This window comes from Dermacentor silvarum, chromosome 1 (assembly GCF_013339745.2).
Source record: "Dermacentor silvarum isolate Dsil-2018 chromosome 1, BIME_Dsil_1.4, whole genome shotgun sequence".
In the NCBI taxonomy this organism is placed as follows: Eukaryota; Metazoa; Arthropoda; class Arachnida; order Ixodida; family Ixodidae; genus Dermacentor; species Dermacentor silvarum.
The window spans coordinates 410,681,377-410,701,911 of NC_051154.1; the positions used below are offsets into that span (position 1 = coordinate 410,681,377).

The 20,535-nt window shown below is 46.3% G+C and overlaps 1 protein-coding gene and 1 pseudogene across 1 annotated transcript in view; one reads left to right on the forward strand and one right to left on the reverse strand.

Moving 5' to 3' along the window:
* The window catches only part of LOC119437582 (surfeit locus protein 4 homolog), an 89,838-nt gene that overhangs the window by 65,361 nt on the left and 3,942 nt on the right, over positions 1-20,535 (forward strand). Inside the window, exon 4 of the mRNA XM_037704584.2 lies at positions 12,691-12,877. Coding sequence (XP_037560512.1) covers positions 12,691-12,877 — 187 coding nt within the window. The remainder of the gene's footprint in view (positions 1-12,690; positions 12,878-20,535) is intronic.
* Positions 2,036-2,215, reverse strand: LOC119437795 (U2 spliceosomal RNA; annotated as a pseudogene).

Genomic DNA, 20,535 nt, shown 5'->3' on the forward strand with positions numbered 1-20,535 from the left:
GTCGCTGCTAACCCATGCGATCGCTGCAGTCAAGCCTTATTCTGTTCATTTGGTGATACAGGCAGCTCACTATAACAAACGCAAGAAAACGGTTAGGGTGACCGCATCACGCACAGCGAGTGCTCACTGTACGTGTTCGGTAAAGAGTAAACCATTCTGTGCTTCCTGTTTGCCCAGGATTATTGTTTCGACAGTAAAAAGCTTCCCTCGTTTCGAGAGTACATACAGAAATGTCCAGGAGGGCTCCCGCATGGTGTTCTTATTGAGCGCCGACAGCAAAACCTGTGAGGAGCGCATCACGTTATCTCTCTCAATACGCAAGCGAGGAGCTTCTGGTAGATGACTCCATAAGTTCTCGCTACCAATATCGCCGATGTTTCGGTAACTGGCCTGTCTTATCTCCTTTGCCTTTGTAGATGAGGTTCATCTTGCTTTCAAGCCATCCAACCAGAATTTTCCTCGTTCTAATTACTTGCTCTGTGGCATTAGTCAGTAGTGCCTTGCTCTTTAGACCAGGCTTTTTGATTAGCTGTATTGGGATTTCATCGGGTCCTGCTGCCGTGTTTTTAGGGCCATTTTCTTCTGCTTTTTTCGAGCAAAAGTTTTCTATTGATGATGAAGAACAGCAGAAATACTGTGGATGACGAAATTAGCTTTTTATTGGACAAACTTGTGCCCACAAGACTAGGCTACACTCAAAGAACAACAGTAGCGGCGAACACAGTCGGCAGTCGGCGAAAATCTGGTCTGCGGGTCAAGCGCATCGGCTTTTATACATGAGTCATCGAAGTTTCCAGAGTAATTGCTGGTGCCCACGTGTCTTCCAGAAAGTACTACACAATTCATGTCGCGCAATCATGCAATCAGATTACACAGGACTCGGTGACAACAGACAGCGGATAGAACCATCGATAACATTCGAGAAACTTCCGATACATGCAGACGCATCCTGCGCTGAGCGATAACATTTGTTAGGCGGTGAAGTGGTTATGGTGTTGGGCTGCTGAGCACAAGGTCGCGGGATCGAATCCCGACCACGGCGGCCGCATTTCGATGGGGGCAAAATGCAGGAAACACCCGTGTGCTTAGATTTAGGTGCACGTTAAAGAACCCCAGGTGGTCCAAATTAATCCGGAGCCCCCCACTATGGCGTGCCTCATAATCAGATGGTCGTTTTGGCACGTAAAACCCCATAATTTAATTTTTATTTTTGTTTTTGTTTTTTGTTATGTGGTGAAATGCAGTCATCCGAGAAAGATAAACAAGTACACTTCTCAGTGTGCTAATTTTGATCTCTCGGGCTTCTCTTTCTCTGGCTGCTGGATCTGTTTGAGTCTGAACTATGTTTTTTTTTCTTTTTTTTTTGTGCTGAAGTTATCCCTAATAACATCTCTGATCTACCACAGCATGTCTCCTTCGTAGATGTTACCGTCTTCATCCCTTATAGCCGTTTGCAAATTTTTAGGTGGAGCTGCAAGTGCTCTTATATGGATCCGGAATCTTTTTTGGGCGCTAAAATGTATCCCTTCACGCATAAAAATGCCTTAGCGGCCTGCTTGGTGCACTTCTCGGTTGTGACCGCAAAATTCATTGCCTTGTGGCATCCAAATTTCCCTGTTTACTGCAAGCAGTGCCCTATCATTTGCATTTCAATTGCACTTCAAGAAGGACGCCATCTCGAGGCAGGTAGTTACCAAAATTGATTCAAATATAGTTGATTGCTGCCGAGAATGTCATTACCTTTTCATGAGGGGCAAAATGCACATACAACAGAATATCTATGCTCTGTATTCAAAACTTTGTCACATTTGAAACAGCAGCGTCCTACATGTAGGACACTAGGCAGATTGGGTGCTGTTTCCGAGCCTATAGTAATCGGTGACAGCCTATGAAAGAAAGTATTCACGAATTCGTGTCTGTCACATAAACTTCATTGTTCCTTTTTGTTGCGAGGGAAGTTAGTCCTTGATTTTGCAATGTAATACTTTAAGGAAAATAAACTGAATGGAACTCGGTGGCTATGGTGTTGGGCTGCTGGTGTTGGGTCGATCTCGAAGATATTGCAATACCAGGCCGATCCGCGGCGGAGGTGAAGCAGGCTTCAAGCACTCCGCTAACTTGCAAAAATAAGTTTAATATCTTGGGTGCAAATACAACCCATATCAGATATTAAGCTGATAAGAACAGATACTACACTTTGACCCGCGTCGGCCATGTCTATGTTCGCACCATACACGTGTATGCCATCCCGTGTATTCAAACTAGTGCCTACCAATCTCGAGTGTCTTCTGTCTCCTGACGTCATGCTCTGCGTAGGCTTCTTTCCTCAGTTCTGCTCGGACTGCTAAATGGGTAGGCCGCGTGTTGCACAGTCTGAAGAAGAACAGCGTGTCTACCAAGAACGACAGCGTGAACAGAAAAGGGATTGGGCGCGGCGGCGGACGGAGACTGCTGATTATGAGCGGGCAGTTCATGGTCTAGTTGCCTCTCGCCTGAAATTCCTTTGCGCACATTCGGTCGACTTCATGATCATCTCAGTTTCAAGCACATTTTTGGCCACACACAGACTTTCAATGATTTAGCATTGCCACGCATCATAGCACTATGGAATAATCTTTCTAGCAATATTGTGTCGATGAGCGATCTGTTAAATTTCATCAACCATTGCAACTTCATATGTCATTTTGATTTTGTATAACGATGCTTATTTCAGTTTTATTTGTTCTGCACTTGCATACTGTTTGTTTTTCTTCCAATATATACTTTGATTCCTTGCTTGTGTGAACAATTTTTGCATTTCATGTATTTTTCTGTATTGCATTCCTTTTTATGCCTTCATTGTCGGTATTTTTTGCAACTCCCTCCCCTACACAATGCTCCTTTGGGTCCTGTAGAGGCAATATGAATAAATAACTAAATACGGCTACCACCCTAGGCCCCGCATGCCGTAAAACACCGTACCGTCTTCACGCAAATGAAGTGTCGGACACACAAAAGTTTATTTTTTGCAAACAAATGTCACATGTTTGTTCAGCTTCGGTTTATTGATGTCAAATATAGTACAGAGGATGGCACACTCTCTGTCAAGCCAAATAATGGCTTTTTGGTTGTGTCCCCAGCATTATGTACCAGATGTGATGTTCAAGTAAAGACTTAATTGAAATATACAGAAAGAGGTCGCGGAACAAAGTACTGTAATGGGACCTTTTGTTTTAATGACTCTTAAAACGTAATTAGAATAGGAGATAAACGAAGTAGTTAACGTAAATAATTATTACGAGTGCATAAAAGCTAATTGAAGAAGTATCTCCAAAATCGATACGTGGAAAAAGGACCAGAATGCAACAATGAATAATACGAATTATGTGTTTTTAGCAGTTGTTTGAAACTTGTTTGGCATCTGGCAGTTTGAATGTGAACTGGTAAGTGATTCCAAAAGTTCATGGCTGAGAATCAGATTGTTTGCTTGCGATAATTAGTACAAGCCTTTGGAAGAATATTATTTTGACTGGCAAGTCTAGATGTGTTAAAATTAATTATCTGTACGGTGTCTATAATGACCACAATGTTAGGGTGGTGATTTAAGTGGTAAGCCATAGTGCCCAGGTTAAATGAAATGAGGCTGGTCTGTACAAAAAACTCTCTGAAATAGGGGAGGCAGATGCACAGTATGCACTGTGAGTGATGATTCAAACAGCCTGACAATGGATGAGTTGCAATGACGCTAAGTGTGAATATGTTCCGTTGCAGTAATTGACGTGAGTGTATAAAAGCAATGTAAAGCATAAGTAATGTTGCTGTAATAAAATAGTGACATGCTTTTTAAAGGGCCCCTCACTAGGTATGGCCATTTTGAATAAACAAGGGCAGCGCATACTTGATGCACTGACGATCGTGTCTGTGAAGCATTAAAGCGCTGCGTGCCACGAACACGGCTGACATTTCAAGGCAAACACCGCACGTCCTCCCCCTCGAGGAACCGTCACTCCCAGCCAGAGAGTCTAGGTAACACACACATGCGACGTACGACGCAGTCCTAGTAACGTCGCCGACCATTGCTTCGGTAAATCGTCCGTGGAACGCGCTATGCCGCAGCCAAAAATGTGCCGTGCAGCAAGAAAGGAAGCGGCTCCGGTATGGGAAGACTAGGGAAGGAACGTCGCTCGCCACTCAAGGCAAAGATTGTCTCTGTTGTAGTCGCACTGGCAGTATGGTAACAGGGCATTCAAAATAATGAACTCATTTGAAAATTTATTTTTGTAAAATTCTGCGTAAGCAGGCGTTTGGTGTGTGGCGACACCACAGACCCGAGCACATGAGGGCCCCTCCCGCGTTTAACCGTACGTGGCTTAGCCGTGTCCGGGGAAAAGGGGATCCTGGGGGTTGAGCCGAAGCCGGGTGTTTGGACCTTCATGGCCCCTCGGCGGAGGCAACACACCTCTTTGGCCTCCGCTTCACGTAGACGGCACCCCCGGACTGACCCACCCGGGAGAAATCGGTAGTTGCCTTTTCCTGTCTCTCTCTCTCCAATCTTCGCCTTTCCCTATCACTTTCAATCTTTCCTGTCTTCTTCTCTCTTCCATTTACTTCCAACATTCCTGGCAGCAAGGGTTAACCTTGTGTGCTATGATCTACCTTGATTATGACATATGTTGTTATAGTAACAATGTACAGTTGGCATGGCAGGGCTTGCTTCACAACAATCTCTGCCGTGTCCCCTCGTTGGGCTCGGTGGTGGGTGACTGGCATTGATACCGAACAAACAACTCATTCCATGGGACCCTCGAAACCCTTCTCACCTGATCGTCCCCCGAAAAGGGGGCGCACCGATGCAACCTTTGAATTCCTTCTGAAGAAACGAGACACATTCCCTAAGTATCATGTGATTCACTGTGAAAACACTGATAAAAAAGCAACAAACATTTCACCCTTCTTGGTGTCAAAATGTCTTGCGGAGGTAATTGGAAGTGGCTACAAAGCCACCAAGATGGCAAGTGGGGACCTTCTGATTGAAGTAAACGACAAGATGCAGTGCGAAAAGCTAACAAACCTGGTGGCACTTGGCGATAAAACCATATCTGTTAGTGCACACCGAACAATGAACACCATCAAGGGTGTGGTTTCAGACGACGACCTCATGGATTTGACTGATGAAGAATTCCTAAATGGATGGAAAGAAGAAAATGTTATAAATTTACAACGCATAAAAATTAGGCGCGATAACAAAGAACTACCAACCAAACACATAGTACTTACTTTTGGCTCTAGTACACTCCCGGATGCAATAGAAACAGGCTACTTCAAACTGCGTGTAAGACCTTGCATTCCAAATCCACGACGCTGCTACAAGTGTCAGAGGTTTGGCCGTGCCTCTCAAAGCTGCCGAGGACGTTTAACTTGTGCGAAATGCGCTACAAAAGATCACTCTGCTGATGACTGTACTGCTGAGGCCCATTGCGCGAACTGCGATGGTAGCCACCCTGAATATTCCAGATCTTGTGCAGCCTGGAAGAAAGAAAAGGAGATCATTACTATCAAAGTCAAAGAGAATATCAGTTTCCGGGAAGCACGACAGCGTCTTTCACCTGCATTTTCGACGAAAACTTCTTTTGCCAAAGTGGTGCAACAGGGGGCAGCACCTCGACGGACCCCGGCGGTCGCCCAAGGCACGCGCAGCGTATTGAGGCGACTGCCACCCGCCCCCATGGTGGGAGCAGCGGAGGCTGCCCTGCCTCCCTCGAAATGGGCCACACCAGAGGCCTCTACTAGCGCTGGCAGCAGCCATCGCAGCTCAGAGGCTAAGGAGGATCCATCGGCCTCCGGGCTGGTGAGACCACAGCCTTCGTCCCTCGAGGCGAAGGCTACACGACGTACACATCGCTCGTTAGAGCGAGTGTCCAGCACTTCACAAGAGGCTATGGACACTACCCCAAGCAAGGTTGTGCAACCAGCACCTAAAGAGCGGCCAAATTCTTTGGACCACTCTAGAAAAGACAAAACCAAAATTACAGAGCCGCAAACGGCTCTGTAGGCTAAAACACATTCTTTTTCATACACACAGCACCAATTTAACTTCGTTATGGACACACAAATTATGCAATGGAACGTCAGAGGCCTTCTTAGGAACCTCGACAATATCCAAGAACTTCTTTACCAGCACAATCCAAAAGTGTTGTGTGTACAGGAAACCCATCTTAAATCCAAACACCCTAACTTTCTTCGTCATTATGTTATTTTCCCTAAAGACCGTGATGATGCCATCGCATCATCTGGTGGTGTAGCCATTATACTCCACAAAGGTATAGTGTGTCAACATCTACAACTTCAAGCGCCCCTAGAGGCAGTGGCCGTTCGAGTTGTGCTTCTAAACAAGCTTATTACCATCTGCTCTTTGTACATACCCCCGCACTATCAGCTCCATAAACAAGAATTCCAAACATTAATAGATCAGCTACCTGAACCGTATCTTGTGCTTGGAGATTTAAATGCACACAGCAACCTATGGGGCGACTCATGCTGCAATGCGAGAGGTCGCTTGATTGAACAGTTCCTTTTTTCTTCAGATGCATGTCTTTTGAATGGGAAAGAGCCCACATATTATAATCTGGCAAACAAAACATACTCCTCAATAGACCGTAGTATTGCATCTCCTACTCTTCTACCTTACTTTAAATGGAAAGTTATTAAAAACCCTTACGGGAGTGACCATTTCCCGGTAGTTGTATGCATACCAAAGTCTAATGAATGTCCTCCAGAATTCCCTCGCTGGAAAACTGACTCAGCCGACTGGGAAAAGTTCTAAAATCTTGCTTGTTTATCCTGGGACGACATGTGTGCTTTAATCATAGACGTTGCAGTTAAATATTTTACGGTTTTTCTCCTTGACACCTCCTCCAAATGTATCCCTGTAACAAGTGGATTGTCCACAAAACGCCATGTTCCATGGTGGAACAATGAGTGTCGAATAGCGCGTAAGAAGCAGAACAAGGCATGGGGTTTACTTCGGGATTCTCCGACGGCAGAAAATCTAGTTAATTTCAAGCAGGTCAAATCCCAGGCTCGGAGAACGCGGCGACAAGCTAGAAGAGAGAGTTGGAGAAAGTATGCATCGGACATTAACTCTTACACTGATGAAACAAAGGTCTGGAATAGAGTGAAGAGAATAAAGGGTCGACAGCCTTACTCGCTGCCTTTGGTGAATACTCAGGGCGACAGCATGGAAGATCAGGCGAACTTTCTCGGCGCACATTTCGAACAGATGTCCAGCTCGTCGCACTACTCTGAAACATTCCAGAGGTACAAAAGGCAAATAGAAGGACAACCATAGAACGGAAAGGCACAAGATGTGAGGCATACAATAGACCTTTTTGCATGGCAGAGCTTCAGGCAGCACTAAACAGCTGTAACAGATCTGCCCCAGGTTCTGACCGCATCCTATATGAAATGCTGAAACACTTGCCGTATGAAACACAAAAAACCCTTCTTTGTCTCTACAATTCTATCTGGTCTTCCGGCCACATTCCCTCTGCTTGGAAAGAGGCCATCGTAATTCCCATTTTGAAACAGGGTAAGGACTCTTCTTTGGCTAATAGTTATAGGCCTATAGCATTGACGAGCTGCTTATGCAAACTTTTTGAGAAGATGGTAAACAGGCGCCTGGTCCACTATCTAGAAATAAACAAGAAATTAGACCCATATCAATATGGTTTCAGAGAGGGTAGATCAACGACAGATTAGCTTCTGCACATGGAAATGTACATCAGGGATGCCTATGTCCACAAACAGCTTGTATTATCAGTCTTTCTTGACATGGTGAAGGCGTATGATACTACGTGGCGCTTCGGGATCTTTCTACAATTCGCGGCAACTTGCTGAGAATAATTGAAAGTTATCTCTCTGACTGGACATTTCGTGTTAGAGTTGGCAACGTGCACTCTCGACCATTCATACAGGAGACCGGTGTACCGCAGGGTGGAGTACTGAGCTGTACGCTATTTATTGTTAAAATGAACTCCCTACACACCATATTACCTCGCACACTCTTTTACTCCGTCTATGTGGACGATGTACAGATAGGGTTCAGGTCGTGTAATCTTAGTATTTGCGAGAAGCAGCTACAGCTTGGCTTGAATAGATTCTCAAAGTGGGCGGACGAGAACGGTGTTAGACTGAACCCTCAAAAAAGCACATGTGTCCTGTTCTCATCAAACAAGAGAGGTGTAGTACCAGAACGACATATTAACCTTAATGGAGAAAGACTTACTGTCAGCCTTGAACACAAATTTTGAGGTGTTATCCTGGACACAAAAACTTAACTTTGTTCCCCACTTAAAATATCTTAAAGAAAAGTGCCTGAAGACCATGAACCTCCTCAAGCTGCTCTCTCGAACAACCTGGGGCAGTGACAGGAAGTGTTTGCTTAGCCTGTACAAGAGTCTTGTACAATCACGCCTCGACTACGGAGCCGTGGTGTACCATTCCGCAACTCGGAGTGCGCTAAAGATGCTCGACCCAGTCCACAACCTCGGTATAAGACTCGCAACAGGTGCCTTTAGAACGAGCCCTGTTGAAAGTCTGTACGTCGAGTCCAACGAATGGTCCTTACATCTACGCAGAACATTCTTAAGTTTTTCATACTACACTAAGGTAAAATCAGACACCGAGCATCCATGTCATTCCATCGTTAGCGACCTGTCCGCTGCCAGACTTTATCATAACCGCTCACTTATTAGAACTCCTTTGAGCCTGCGCTTGGAAGCAATGGCAGAAGAAACAGATATTCACCTCCCAGAAAATATTCTAATGCCTCCCACTCGCCTACCACCGCCTTGGGAATGGCAGACCATGGAGTGCAATATCTCTTTTGTCAAAATAACGAAACATGCACCTGAGGCACACATACGATCACATTTCCTCGAACTCCAAGCGAAGTATTGCTGTGCCGAGTTTCATACAGATGCTTCCAAATCATCTGCTGGTGTCGCGTATGCAGCTCTTGGGCCATTTTTTTCCACCTCCGGTGCTCTGAATCCCTACACAAGTATTTTCATGGCTGAAGCGTACGCGATATTCTCAGCTGTAAACCACATCAGACAAAGCCAAATAAATTCTAAATAGCTAAATAAAGCCATCGTCTTCACAGATTCATTAAGCGTAGTAAGGGCCCTAATGAGTTCTCGAAAACATAAGAACCCCGTTTTTAATGAACTATACACAGAACTATGCTTAGCCTTAATGTACAACTAAAATATCGTCCTATGTTGGGTACCTGGTCATAGGGGCATAAAAGGTAATGTAGCTGCTGACGAAAATGCAACATCAGTCGCTTTTAATGAAACGGATATGAATAAACCCATACCAGCAACATAACTTAAGCCCTTCTTACGCCATAAACTGAGGAAGTACTGGCAGGACCAATGGGATAATGCAGTAGTGAATAAGCTACACGTTATCAAACTAAAATTAGATAACTGGATATCTGAAAGAACAGCAAGACATAAGGAAGTTCTTCTTTGTAGATTAAGAATAGGACACACTTATGCCACTCACTCCTACCTCTTGACAGGAAGCGAACCTCCGACATGTACCAAATGTGGGAACAGGCTTACAGTTATTCATGTTTTTATTCAATGCGCTGAATAGAGACAGAAAGGAAAAAGTACTTCCCCTCCGCTTATCTCCAACACATACCGTTACACCCAGCATTCTTTCTGAGCAACGAACCCCTTTTTACTTTTCGAACCGTACTAGACTTTTTAACTGACACCTTAACTGTAATTTGGCCAGGCTACTTGTCCACCTGGAGGTCGTAGCTGCAATGAAACCATTTTCTAGAGCACGTGCCTCCCAGCCCTTGCATTCAAGGCCTTTGCTGAGGCACTAGTGCTAGTCACTACATATTTTACTGATCATCCCTATCTCGTGAAACATCTATTGTCATCGCAGACACAATCAATCGGTGTCATTTTAATATGTACAAACTTGTATTTTATGCACTTTAGAGCGAGTAAGTTTGAGGCCCTTTTACAGCCACATTGCACCACATCTATATTTTAAACTTTTCAGCGAATGTTTTTAGGCCTCTATACAGCCGTGTTTTATATACTCCTCGCATTTAACACGTTTATCATTGAGAAGCACAGATCATCGACTTGGCGCTCTTTGGCCACATCTGGCCCTTGCGCCAATAAACCCTACAAATCAATCAATCAATTTTTGTAAAATTATCCCTATACGCTGTTTTAGAACTTCCAGTGTATATAAAATTTGCAATAGGGCCTGGTGAGGGGCCCTTTAGTAAGAATTTGGATACCATATGAAATTTGTAATTTTGGCGCTGCAGACAAATTCGATATACAAATTGCAATTAATGCGAAGCACCTGCGGCATGACTGGTGCCTCTCGCATGCATGAAAACTCTTATCGTGCATTTTTATTACGGAACCAATGTAGCAAACTACAGTGTAGACCACTTATAACGTAAGTCACCGGAGTCGCGAACATCCGCACTATAAGCGGTACCGCACTATAACCAAAGCAACAATTTTCAAGGCCCGCACATATGCAAAACATGTGCACCGAGCCGTCGTGCGCCCATATGCGACAGTTGAGGAATGCAGCTAGAACGTTTGCATTCAATTTAGTCGAATCTCGTTAATTCGAAATAATTCACGTGGCGGCGCCTCCGGCCGGCATTGCTAGGGCACCGCCATAGAGTAAAAACTTAGGAGAGACCCCTCAATGTCGCGCGCGAACAAAACAAAAAAGAAAGAAAAAAAAATGCGGCGAAAATTTCACCCTCTCTCAAATGGCAAGGTCGCCGATTCTGCGTTGCGCCGGAACATGCGTGTACATGCCGACAAGCAGTGAGTGGCAGTGAACCCTTCTTTCTCCTTTATGCTTCCTCTACTTTCTAGTCACGTGTTGACCTTGCACACAGCGTGGCTACGGCGCAGAGGGAAGCAGCGGCGCTGTCCCAGGCCGGCCAACGAAACTGCCCCCGCCGGCAAATGCCTGCTTCCCGATAACGGCAGAAAACAAAACTTCGGGGAGCTGGCGCCGGGCCGGCTGGAGCGGCGGCGCCTGCATGGCGGCGGGCATGCACTGTGACAGTCGAAAGTGAGGGAGCTACGAGGGAGGGCGAGGGGAGCCACCGAAGCGGCGGAGTTGCCGAGGCGAAATCCGCTTCCCTGCCGCCCTCCTCCCTCACATTCCACGGTCTCCGCGTGCGCCCTTCGCCGTGCCGTGCCGGCACCGCCCGCTCCCTGAAGTTTCGTTTACTGCCGTTATCGTGAAGCGAGCGTTGTCCGGCGTTGGCAGTTTCGTGGCGCTCGTTCGCTATGTGCGCCGTGATATTTCACGACTCGCACTCAAGATTCTGGTTTCAGCCTCACTGGCTGTTCGTTCGCACCACATGCCCTTCTCCTCCACTTCCTGTCTCTTTCTTCCTCGAGCACTCCTTGGGGCGCCCGTTTGAGGGGAGCGTTCACCGTCTCCGCTGACTTCTGTACTCCCAGGCAGCCGCACTGTAACCGGTATTTCGTTTCCCGCAGCTGCACTATAAGCGATACGTGTATACATGGAGTGCTATGGGAAAATTAACGGGAATCTGAAAAGACTGCACTATATCCGGTCCTGCACTATAAGTGGTTACGTTATAAGTGGTCTATACTGTAGTCTGTTCTGAAACTGCACCGTGCTGACTCACCTGAGCCACAAACAATGTGTGAACATACAGTATGCCACTTAAACGGTCTCCATCTGCAACAAGAATAGACCAGGCAGACAAATGATTCTCAGCTTGTGGAACTTCCTAGTTGATTCCTGCTCGCATGTTACCAATTGCAGGAGCGGGAGCATCAACTGAAAGGGCTGGCTACTGTGCGCCCGCAAGCCGCACACGATGCGTTGTGCGGATGCAGGTCAGGTGACAGACAATACATGGATAGCAGGACAAGTGGGATCGACGATATTCTTGTGAACATAATAGCAACTCTGTTCATATTCAGACAAGGTTCTCTGGAAGATGGAGGCTTGAAGTGAATAACACCAAAGCGTTGGCTCCAATGACATTCCTTGTGTGATCACTGGCGATGTTGCTTCTCAACATTTGCTTTGTCACTGTAGTTTGGGTATTACTATAGTTTGTTTTTCTGCTCCAAGGTTGTCTGTCTGGAAAAACTATATATCAGTAATGCATGGCTTGTCATTGAAGCATTAAAGAGAACGGGAGCCTTAGCATGCCTTCAATACAAACAAAAGGTCATGATGCAACCCATGCCGTGTAGTTCTCATGTCTTCAGCAGGACTGAAGCAAGGACACATGGTGCATGTTTTTTGTGTGTCCTTGTTGCAGTGACATTTTTCAAGAGTGTTTGCATTCGCATGATTTCCTGGTGTTCCATATCTGCCAAGTCTATGCTGTTTCACACTTGTCGTGCTTGACAAATGTTTGACATGGCAGGCTTTACCCGCATTTAACTTTGCTGCTCATGCACTTTAAGTGCTGAAATGTACAACCATGTGATGGAGAAAGCAAATGCAAGCATTGCCTAGGAATGACGTGGCCTGGGTAATTATTTTGAGCTTTTTTTTTTTTTCTGCTTCAAATAGTGCTTTTCTGGTGTACAGCCACTGTGGTTGGGCAGTTTAGTCATGTGCAGGTGCTTAATAACGTGGTTACACTTGCAGGAGCATGTCGCTGATTGGGGCGTTGCTCCTGCTGGTTGCCGAGAGCCGGGTGGAGGCCAAGAGCTTGTTTGCAGGCGTGCCTTCCCTGGGCGAGAACAAGCCCAAATCGTACATGCAGCTGACGGGCCGCATCTTGCTTGTCTTCATGTTCATCACCATGCTGCGCCTCGAGCTCTCTGTCCTCCAGGTCAGCGCATTTCTCACATCAGGGATACTTTGAGCCTTGGCTAGGATGTACAGTAACTCGTTGATCCTGCCCAGGTTAGCAAGCTGCTGGCCATGCAGAGGTTGGTTTAGTCGAGGCAGGTCGATGCACTCGTAATGCGACAGGTTATCCTTTTCGACCACTTTCATTTCCTCTTCATTATTTTCTACATTTTAGTTTCAACCATAGCTAATTAGCCCTATGCTTTCCTTGGCTTCATTGCCTGCTGGGTTTATATGGTTGTGGTTAACAAAAATCGAGCCCCTCTATTTTACTTCTCCTAGTTCATTCATATTGTTACGCGCAAAGGCCTGGAATGCGACACTCTGTTGAAACGTATGTGGCCAGCTGCATGCAGTGTCAGCGCCACAAACGTCCATCTACAGGTCCAGCCGGTCTCCTGCAGCCGATCCCGCCTCCAAGCACGCCTTTCCAACAAGTGGGCATTGACTTCGTGGGCCCTTTTCCGAAATCAGCCAAAGGAAATCGTTGGATAGTTGTTTGCGTCGACTACCTCACACGCTACTGCGAGATGGTGGCCGTGCCCTCCGCAACTGCCAATGACGTTTCAATATTCCTGCTGAAATATGTCATCCTGCGACATGGTCCGCCTCGCGTGATCATCAGCGACCGTGGACGACAATTCACAGCGGATGTCGTGGAGGAGCTGCTTCGTATGTGTGAATCCCACTTGCGTCACTCGACACCGTACCATCCACAAACGAATGGGCTTACGGAGCGCACCAACCGAACAATTGTAAACATGATATCTATGTATGTTTCATCCGACCAGAAGAACTGGGATGACGTACTGCCTTTTATCACGTACGCGTTCAACACCGCCAAACATGAGACTACCGGGTATAGCCCTTTCTTCCTGCTGTACGCACAGCCACCCCGGTACACAATCGACACTGTTTTCCCTTTCCACAGTCACGAAAATCTCACTGTCGCCGAGACTCTCTGCCTTGCCAAAGAAGCTCGTCGTATTGCTCGTTTGCGCACTTTGGCATCGCAGGACAGATCAAAAGCACGCTACGAAATTCGCCACCGTCCGGTAATCTATCGCCCGGGTGATTTAGTCTGGCTGTGGACTCCAGTACGGAAACGCGGGTTATGCCAAAAGCTTTTGGCCACCTACGATGACCCATTTGTGATTATTAACAGACTGACGGAAGTCACCTATAACATAGCTCGCCTCATGGCGAGTGGTAGAAGAGCTGCCAAGACCCAAGTGGTCCATGTGGCCCGCTTGAAACTCTTCACTTCAAGACAAATGGATTGACTCGCCCGCCGGGCTTCGTCTGCGACGGGAGGAATGTTACGCGCGAGGAAAACGAGGACCGGTGAACGTGCTTGCGGTCCCGGGTTGGAAAAGAGAGAGAGGACGACGCTGAGTGCATCAACCAGCCAGCCGCTCTTGCGCTCACCTTCGCGACCTAAAATAAACGGTCCCCTTCATCTGTAAGGTTTACAAACGGTCTCCTTTGCACGTAACAAAGTGAATGTTACGCGTGAGGAAAACGAGGACCGGTGAACGTGCTTGCGGTTCTACGGTAGCATCGAAGCTGTCGGAATTGGCGCCGCAACAGGCAACGGGAACACAAACGGTAGATGATGCAGGTACGACCGTATCACCACAAACACACAATGTAGTTTCGTAGTTTCGCGATCTACAGGGTTCTCAAGGAGTCCTGACGGAATCTGACCACTTACGAATACCTTCCCTGTGCGGCAGTCGACAGTGGCACCACACTCCCGCAAGAAATCCATGCCGAGGATCACATCATGAGTCGACCGAGGAATAATTACAAACTCTGTGAGAATAACATGGCCTCCCAAAGACACGTCAGCACTACACACACCAATAGGTCGCAAAGGCTCGCCACTCACTCCACAGAACTTTAAGTATTCGTCCCATTTAAACAACACCTTTCGCCCTAACACGTCTTTTAAAAGAGACACTCATGACCGAAATTGTTGCGCCTGTGTCCACCAGAGCCATCACAGGCACATTATCTACAAAAACGCGCACTTTGTTTTTAAGCATCAACACAGGAGGTATTTCTGTCAGTAGCACATCTCCAGCGACCTCACCTCCATCGGCCGCGCTAGCTAGTTTTCCGGTGACGAAGGAGATGCGTTGCGACGTAGCGGTGAGGGAGAACGGGAAGCACGAGGACGCGGTGGGGGCGTCAAACTCCTGTCAGACGCTGGGGAGCGATTCCGGGAGCTGCGCGGCCAATACTCGTAGCCAGACGATGCGTGGGCTGGCCACGGGACACCATGGGGCCGTTCGGAGGGCCGTGAAAACTCTGAAGGCTGGCCATACCACGTGTTCATACGCTGGTTACAAAACCGCGATATATGACCCGGGACACCGCAAGACTAACACACCGGGGGAGGTCGAAACCTTGGTTGTTCGTCGATGAAGCGAATACTGTCATTTTCTCTTGTGTATTCAGTTGGTTCATGGCAGCTGTCATGACGATACATCGGGGGTCGAGAAGGCGTGCGCTGTGCGCGTCGGTCATAGCGTGGAGTCGGAGAGCGTGTTGTCATCCGAGACTGTGGGGCTGCGCTGTACTCTACGGCCGCTGTGCTAACCATCGGTTGCCAAGGGGCCGAACGTGGTGCAGTCATACCCTCACGCGACGTGTACATGACATGGTGGTCAGCTGTTGAACGCGACATCTCATCGCGGCGGGAAAGCTCCTCGCGGACAATCTGTCGGATGGTCGAAGGAAGGTCGAGGCAAGGGCTCGTATCCACACTGGCAACCGTCGTAACGTTTGCCAACCGACCAAACTTTGGCGTAATCCGACGCATCTTGAGCGTTTCAAAAGTTCTGCAATGCCGAATGACGTCGGACACAGAACCTAGGCTTTCTTTACCGATTAGAAAATTGTATACGTCCTCAGCCACTCCTTTCAGCAAATGTCCGACTTTATCTTCTTCTGACATGCGAGCACTGACCACCTTGCACAGCTTTAAAACTTCTTCTATATACGTGGTGCATGTCTCACCTGGTAGCTGCGCCTGTTGCGACAATGTCTGCTCAGCACGCTTCTTTTTGGCGACTGAGTCCCCAAAACAGGCCTTGAGCTCTTCAACAAAAAGTTCCCACGTCGTAAGCGCCTCCTCGTGATTCTCGTACCACACGAGTGCGGTGTCGGTCAGGGAGAACACCACATTGGTGAGCTGAGCGGTTGAATCCCACCCGTTGGACTTGCTCACTCGTTTATAGTGGACGAGCCACTCGTCGGCATCTTCTCCCGCTTTTCCTCCGAAGGTGGGTGGAACTCGGTAGTACGGCACCGGACTGCTCGGCGGTGCCCTCGGAGCGGGAGCCCGAGGGCAGCACTCTTCAGGCACTCTTCAGGCCCTCTTCAGGCATGGCAAAGATGGTCACGGAAGATGGCGGGAGGCCGGCAAGTCGACGGCTTCGACGAAGCTGCAGCAGTGACGGTTCCGTTGTTGTGAGCGCTTACCCAGCACCTCCACCACTTTGTTACGCGCAAAGGAGACCGTTTGTAAACCTTACAGATGAAGGGGACCGTTTATTTTAGGTCGCGAAGGTGAGTGCAAGAGCGGCTGGCTGGTTGATGCACTCAGCGTCGTCCTCTCTCTCTTTTCCAACCCGGGACCGCAAGCACGTTCACCGGTCCTCGTTTTCCTCACGCGTAACAATATCAAGGGTCTCGAATCTGGCATTCTTGATGCCATTAGGTAGCATACGAGGGTTTATTAGCCACGTGCCTGCTTTCCCAAGTTCAGTGTTATGTGACGCCATCAGTCAAAAAAAAAAAAGGGGGGGAATGTTCCGCATCCGCCCGCCATGGCTCTGAGTGACGCTGGTTAACACTCCCAGGGCTACATCTAGTACACATAAATACCCAAGTTAGTGGACGGATTGCCGTAGCACAATTGGTAATGCAACACACACGTAATGCAAAGGTTATGGGTTCGATCCCCAACAGTGACAAGTTATCTTTTTGTCCACTTTATTTCCCCGTTCAGTATTTTCTACATTTCAGTTTCAGCCGCAGCTGATTACCCCTATGCTTTCCTTGACTTCAAGGCCTGTTGGCTTCATATGGTCGTGATTAACAAAAATCGAGCTCCTCTGTTTCCCTTCTCCTTGTTCGTAACTGGTAGTCACGGCTTTAAAGACTGAACTGGCATCAGCATTGTCCGACACTAAGGCCACCTATTTTACACATTCTCTCTCAAACTTTAGAATAACCTTGAGAAATTCTTGCAGCTACATAAATTATCCTGCCTAGAAAGCTGACCAGATTTCGGTTAATGGGGCCACGTAATAACCGCGATGGCAAACCTGTGTAATCTCTACTTTTACTCCATCTTTTCACCAGGTCAGCATACTGTCACATTGAACGCTTGTCTTCCAACTCTTTCTGCAGACTTTATAAGCTACGAAGACATACTTAATATAATACTTAACCTGAAAATTAAAAGTTCCATTGGTCCACGTTAAATTTCGAATGCGTTTGTGCGCAGCTATGCTGAACAAATAGCCCATCTGTTCAGATTATCTTTTACTGAAGGCTTCGTTCCAAATGATTGGCTGCTATCTCATGTAGTTACCATGTTTAAGAAAGGCAATCGGCTAAATGCGTCTAACTACTGACCGATTTCATTAACATCCTCTGTGTCCAAGCATATGGAACATTTGGTTTACAATTCCATTGTATCATTTCTGGATAAAAACAAAATTCTTCCTCACTTCCAACACGGCTTTAGGAAGTGTTTGTCTACCACCACCCAACTAGTCACAAACATTAATAAAAATTGGCAGTAGCACATGATAAAGGTGAACAAATTGATGCCGTATTTCTGGAAGGCATTTGATTGTGTACCGTTGTACGAAAACTGCAGAATATTGGTTTTCCTCTCTCGTCAAATGGATGTGCCCTTACTTCTACGGCCGATTTCAGTTTGTTCAAGTGCAGGGCTGACAATCTGGAGTTTTCCCCAGGGGAGTGTCCTTGTACTGTTTTATACAGATGGTATTGTCACAGCAATCGGCACATCATCAGTAGGCACCAAGTTCTCTTTAAAACAGTCACTTTCCCATGAGACCAAGAATGCTTAGAGACGCTGTTCTAGAGTGGTCCATGGAATTAAATGATGCAAAATCTGTTTTGCTTCAGGTCTCTAATCTGAAAAATCTTGTGTGATTTGATTGTAAACTTAACGAGCGGTTGCTAACCCAAGTTCACGAGTGTAAAAATATCACAAAGGTCCAGTTACAGTAATAAGATTTGTGCATCTGCTTCGAGAAAACTTGGGTTTCTTCGACATTTATTTATTTATTGTTACCTCAAAGGCCCCGGTGTGGGGTATTACATGAGGGATGGGTGATCACTTCAGTGAAATGTGGAGTCAATGGCAGCCTTGAAATGATGTTGATTGGAGTGGTGGACAGCGTCGGCAGAAAGGTCATTCCGGTCTCGGGCTGTCTTCTCAAAAAAAGAATATAGCTATGCAGGGGTCCGGGTAGGCGGAGGGTACACAGATTTTTCGTGACGTAATCGTCAAGATTAAAGGTGCGCTGGAATGAAACCTGAAGTACTAGGAGCAGAATGATAAAATTTTTGATAAAGACACAGTCTAAAAACATGATGCCTTATATCTAGATTGGAAATTCCTGCTTTTAATTTTAGCTGAGGGACGCTAGTGTGGTATGAATAATCAGAATAAATAAAACGAGCTGCACGATTTTGAACTGCTTCTAGAGTGCTAGAACGGGCGGTTTGGTGTGGGTCCCAAACAGAGATGCGTATTCTAGCTTAGGTCTGACAAAAGTTAGTATTATTTTTAAGGATGGGGGTACGAAGGCACAAGTTGCAGCGGAAGTAACCAAGCGTGCGATTGGCTTCATTAGTGATGTTCGTAATATGAGAGGACCAAGAAAGATTATTTGAAAGTGTAAGGCCAAGGTACTTGCATGACTCCACAGATGATATTTCCGAGTTGCAGAGAACGTACTTTGGAGTATGGTGAAGCTTCCATAGATGAAAAGGTACTAGCAAAGTCTTTGTAGTGTTCAGCGACATTAGCCACATATTTCACCAAGTGGTAACTTTGTCACGATCATCTTGCAATGCGTGGTTGTCGGTACCAGTGAGGATTGGGCGATAAATGACACAATCGTCAGCAAAAAGGCGAATGTTAGAAGAAAGATTGGCCGGTAAATCATGGTAATTAATTAATGTATATAAGGAAGAGGAGGTGCTCAAGAACTGTGCCTTGGGGCACTCCGGAGAGAACAGGGCTTTTAGAAGAGGAGTGCTTGTTAGCATACACAAACAGTTGTCTGTTAGTCAAGAAATTTCGTATCCAGTCTAAAACAAGAGGATTAAGGTGCAAGCAAGAAAGCTTTAGGAGAAGCCGTTGATGCGGAACTTTGTCAAATGCCTTTTCGAAATCTAAAAACAGGTCATCAACTGGGATGCTTTGATCAAGGGTTGTGTCATTTATAAAGAGAGCTAACTGGCTATCACAAGATAAACCTTTACGGAAGCCATGGTGGTTAGGGTGGAAGAAATTGACAGACGTTAGGAATGTAGCAATGTGGGAGTAAAGTACATGTTCCAATAATTTTGAACAGATGCTGGTGAGAGAAATTGGGCGGTAACTACTACATGATGATGAAGGACCTTTCTTTTGGGACTGGTATAACCTTACCCACTTTCCAGTCATCCAGCACCACTCCTGATGATAAAGATTGCTGAAAAATATGACAATTCGCTTCTAACATATTTAGTATTTTTTAAGGCTGGAATTAATACCATCGATGCCAGGTGAAGATGACAGCTTCAAGGAATCAATACATTTCCTGATGCCATCAGAACTGAAGGTGATTGCAGGCATGGTATGGTGACTGAAATATGGAAATTCGGGAAGTTCGCTTTTGTGTTCATTCGTAAACACGGAAGAGAATGCATGATTTAGCGCTTCGGCGATTTCGTGATCTGGAATAGGCTTATTTTTCTCGTCGCACAGTGCAAGAGGTTGCGAACGCTTTGGATTTATAATATTCCAGAATTGCTTAGAGTTATTTCGCAGAATGTTTGGTAGGGTAGTCGAAAAAAAGGAACGCTTTGATTGACTAGCAAGGGATAGGTACGTTTTTTCAGCGGTGTAGTATTTCTGCCATGCGCACTCAGAGTTAGAAGCCAGTTAGTTTCAACAGAACGTTCTAAGCACCCTGTAAAGAACGAGCTGGCAAATTCCACTAGTTTAATACTCATATCAGTATAGTTGCTTTTGTCGTAAAGCGTAATAGTTTTTCTAGTTTTAGTGAAGGCAGGGATGCCACATTGGAATGAGGCATGTAGCACTGAATGATTGGTAAGGCCAGGTAAATGCATCAGTGGCGAAACATTATCAGAGTGAGAAGTGAGGATAAGGTCTAATATGTTAGAAGACTTATCATTGTGCCGCGTAGGGTTACTGACTATTTGTGTTAAGCTATACGTAAGACATGTATTAAGGAAATCACTTTCAAAAGTGTTTTTTGACGTTGTTTCAGCTATATTGGACCAATTGAAGGCAGGGAAGTTGAAATCGCCAAACAGTATGACAGGTGATTAGGGATCAAGCACTGTTACCGA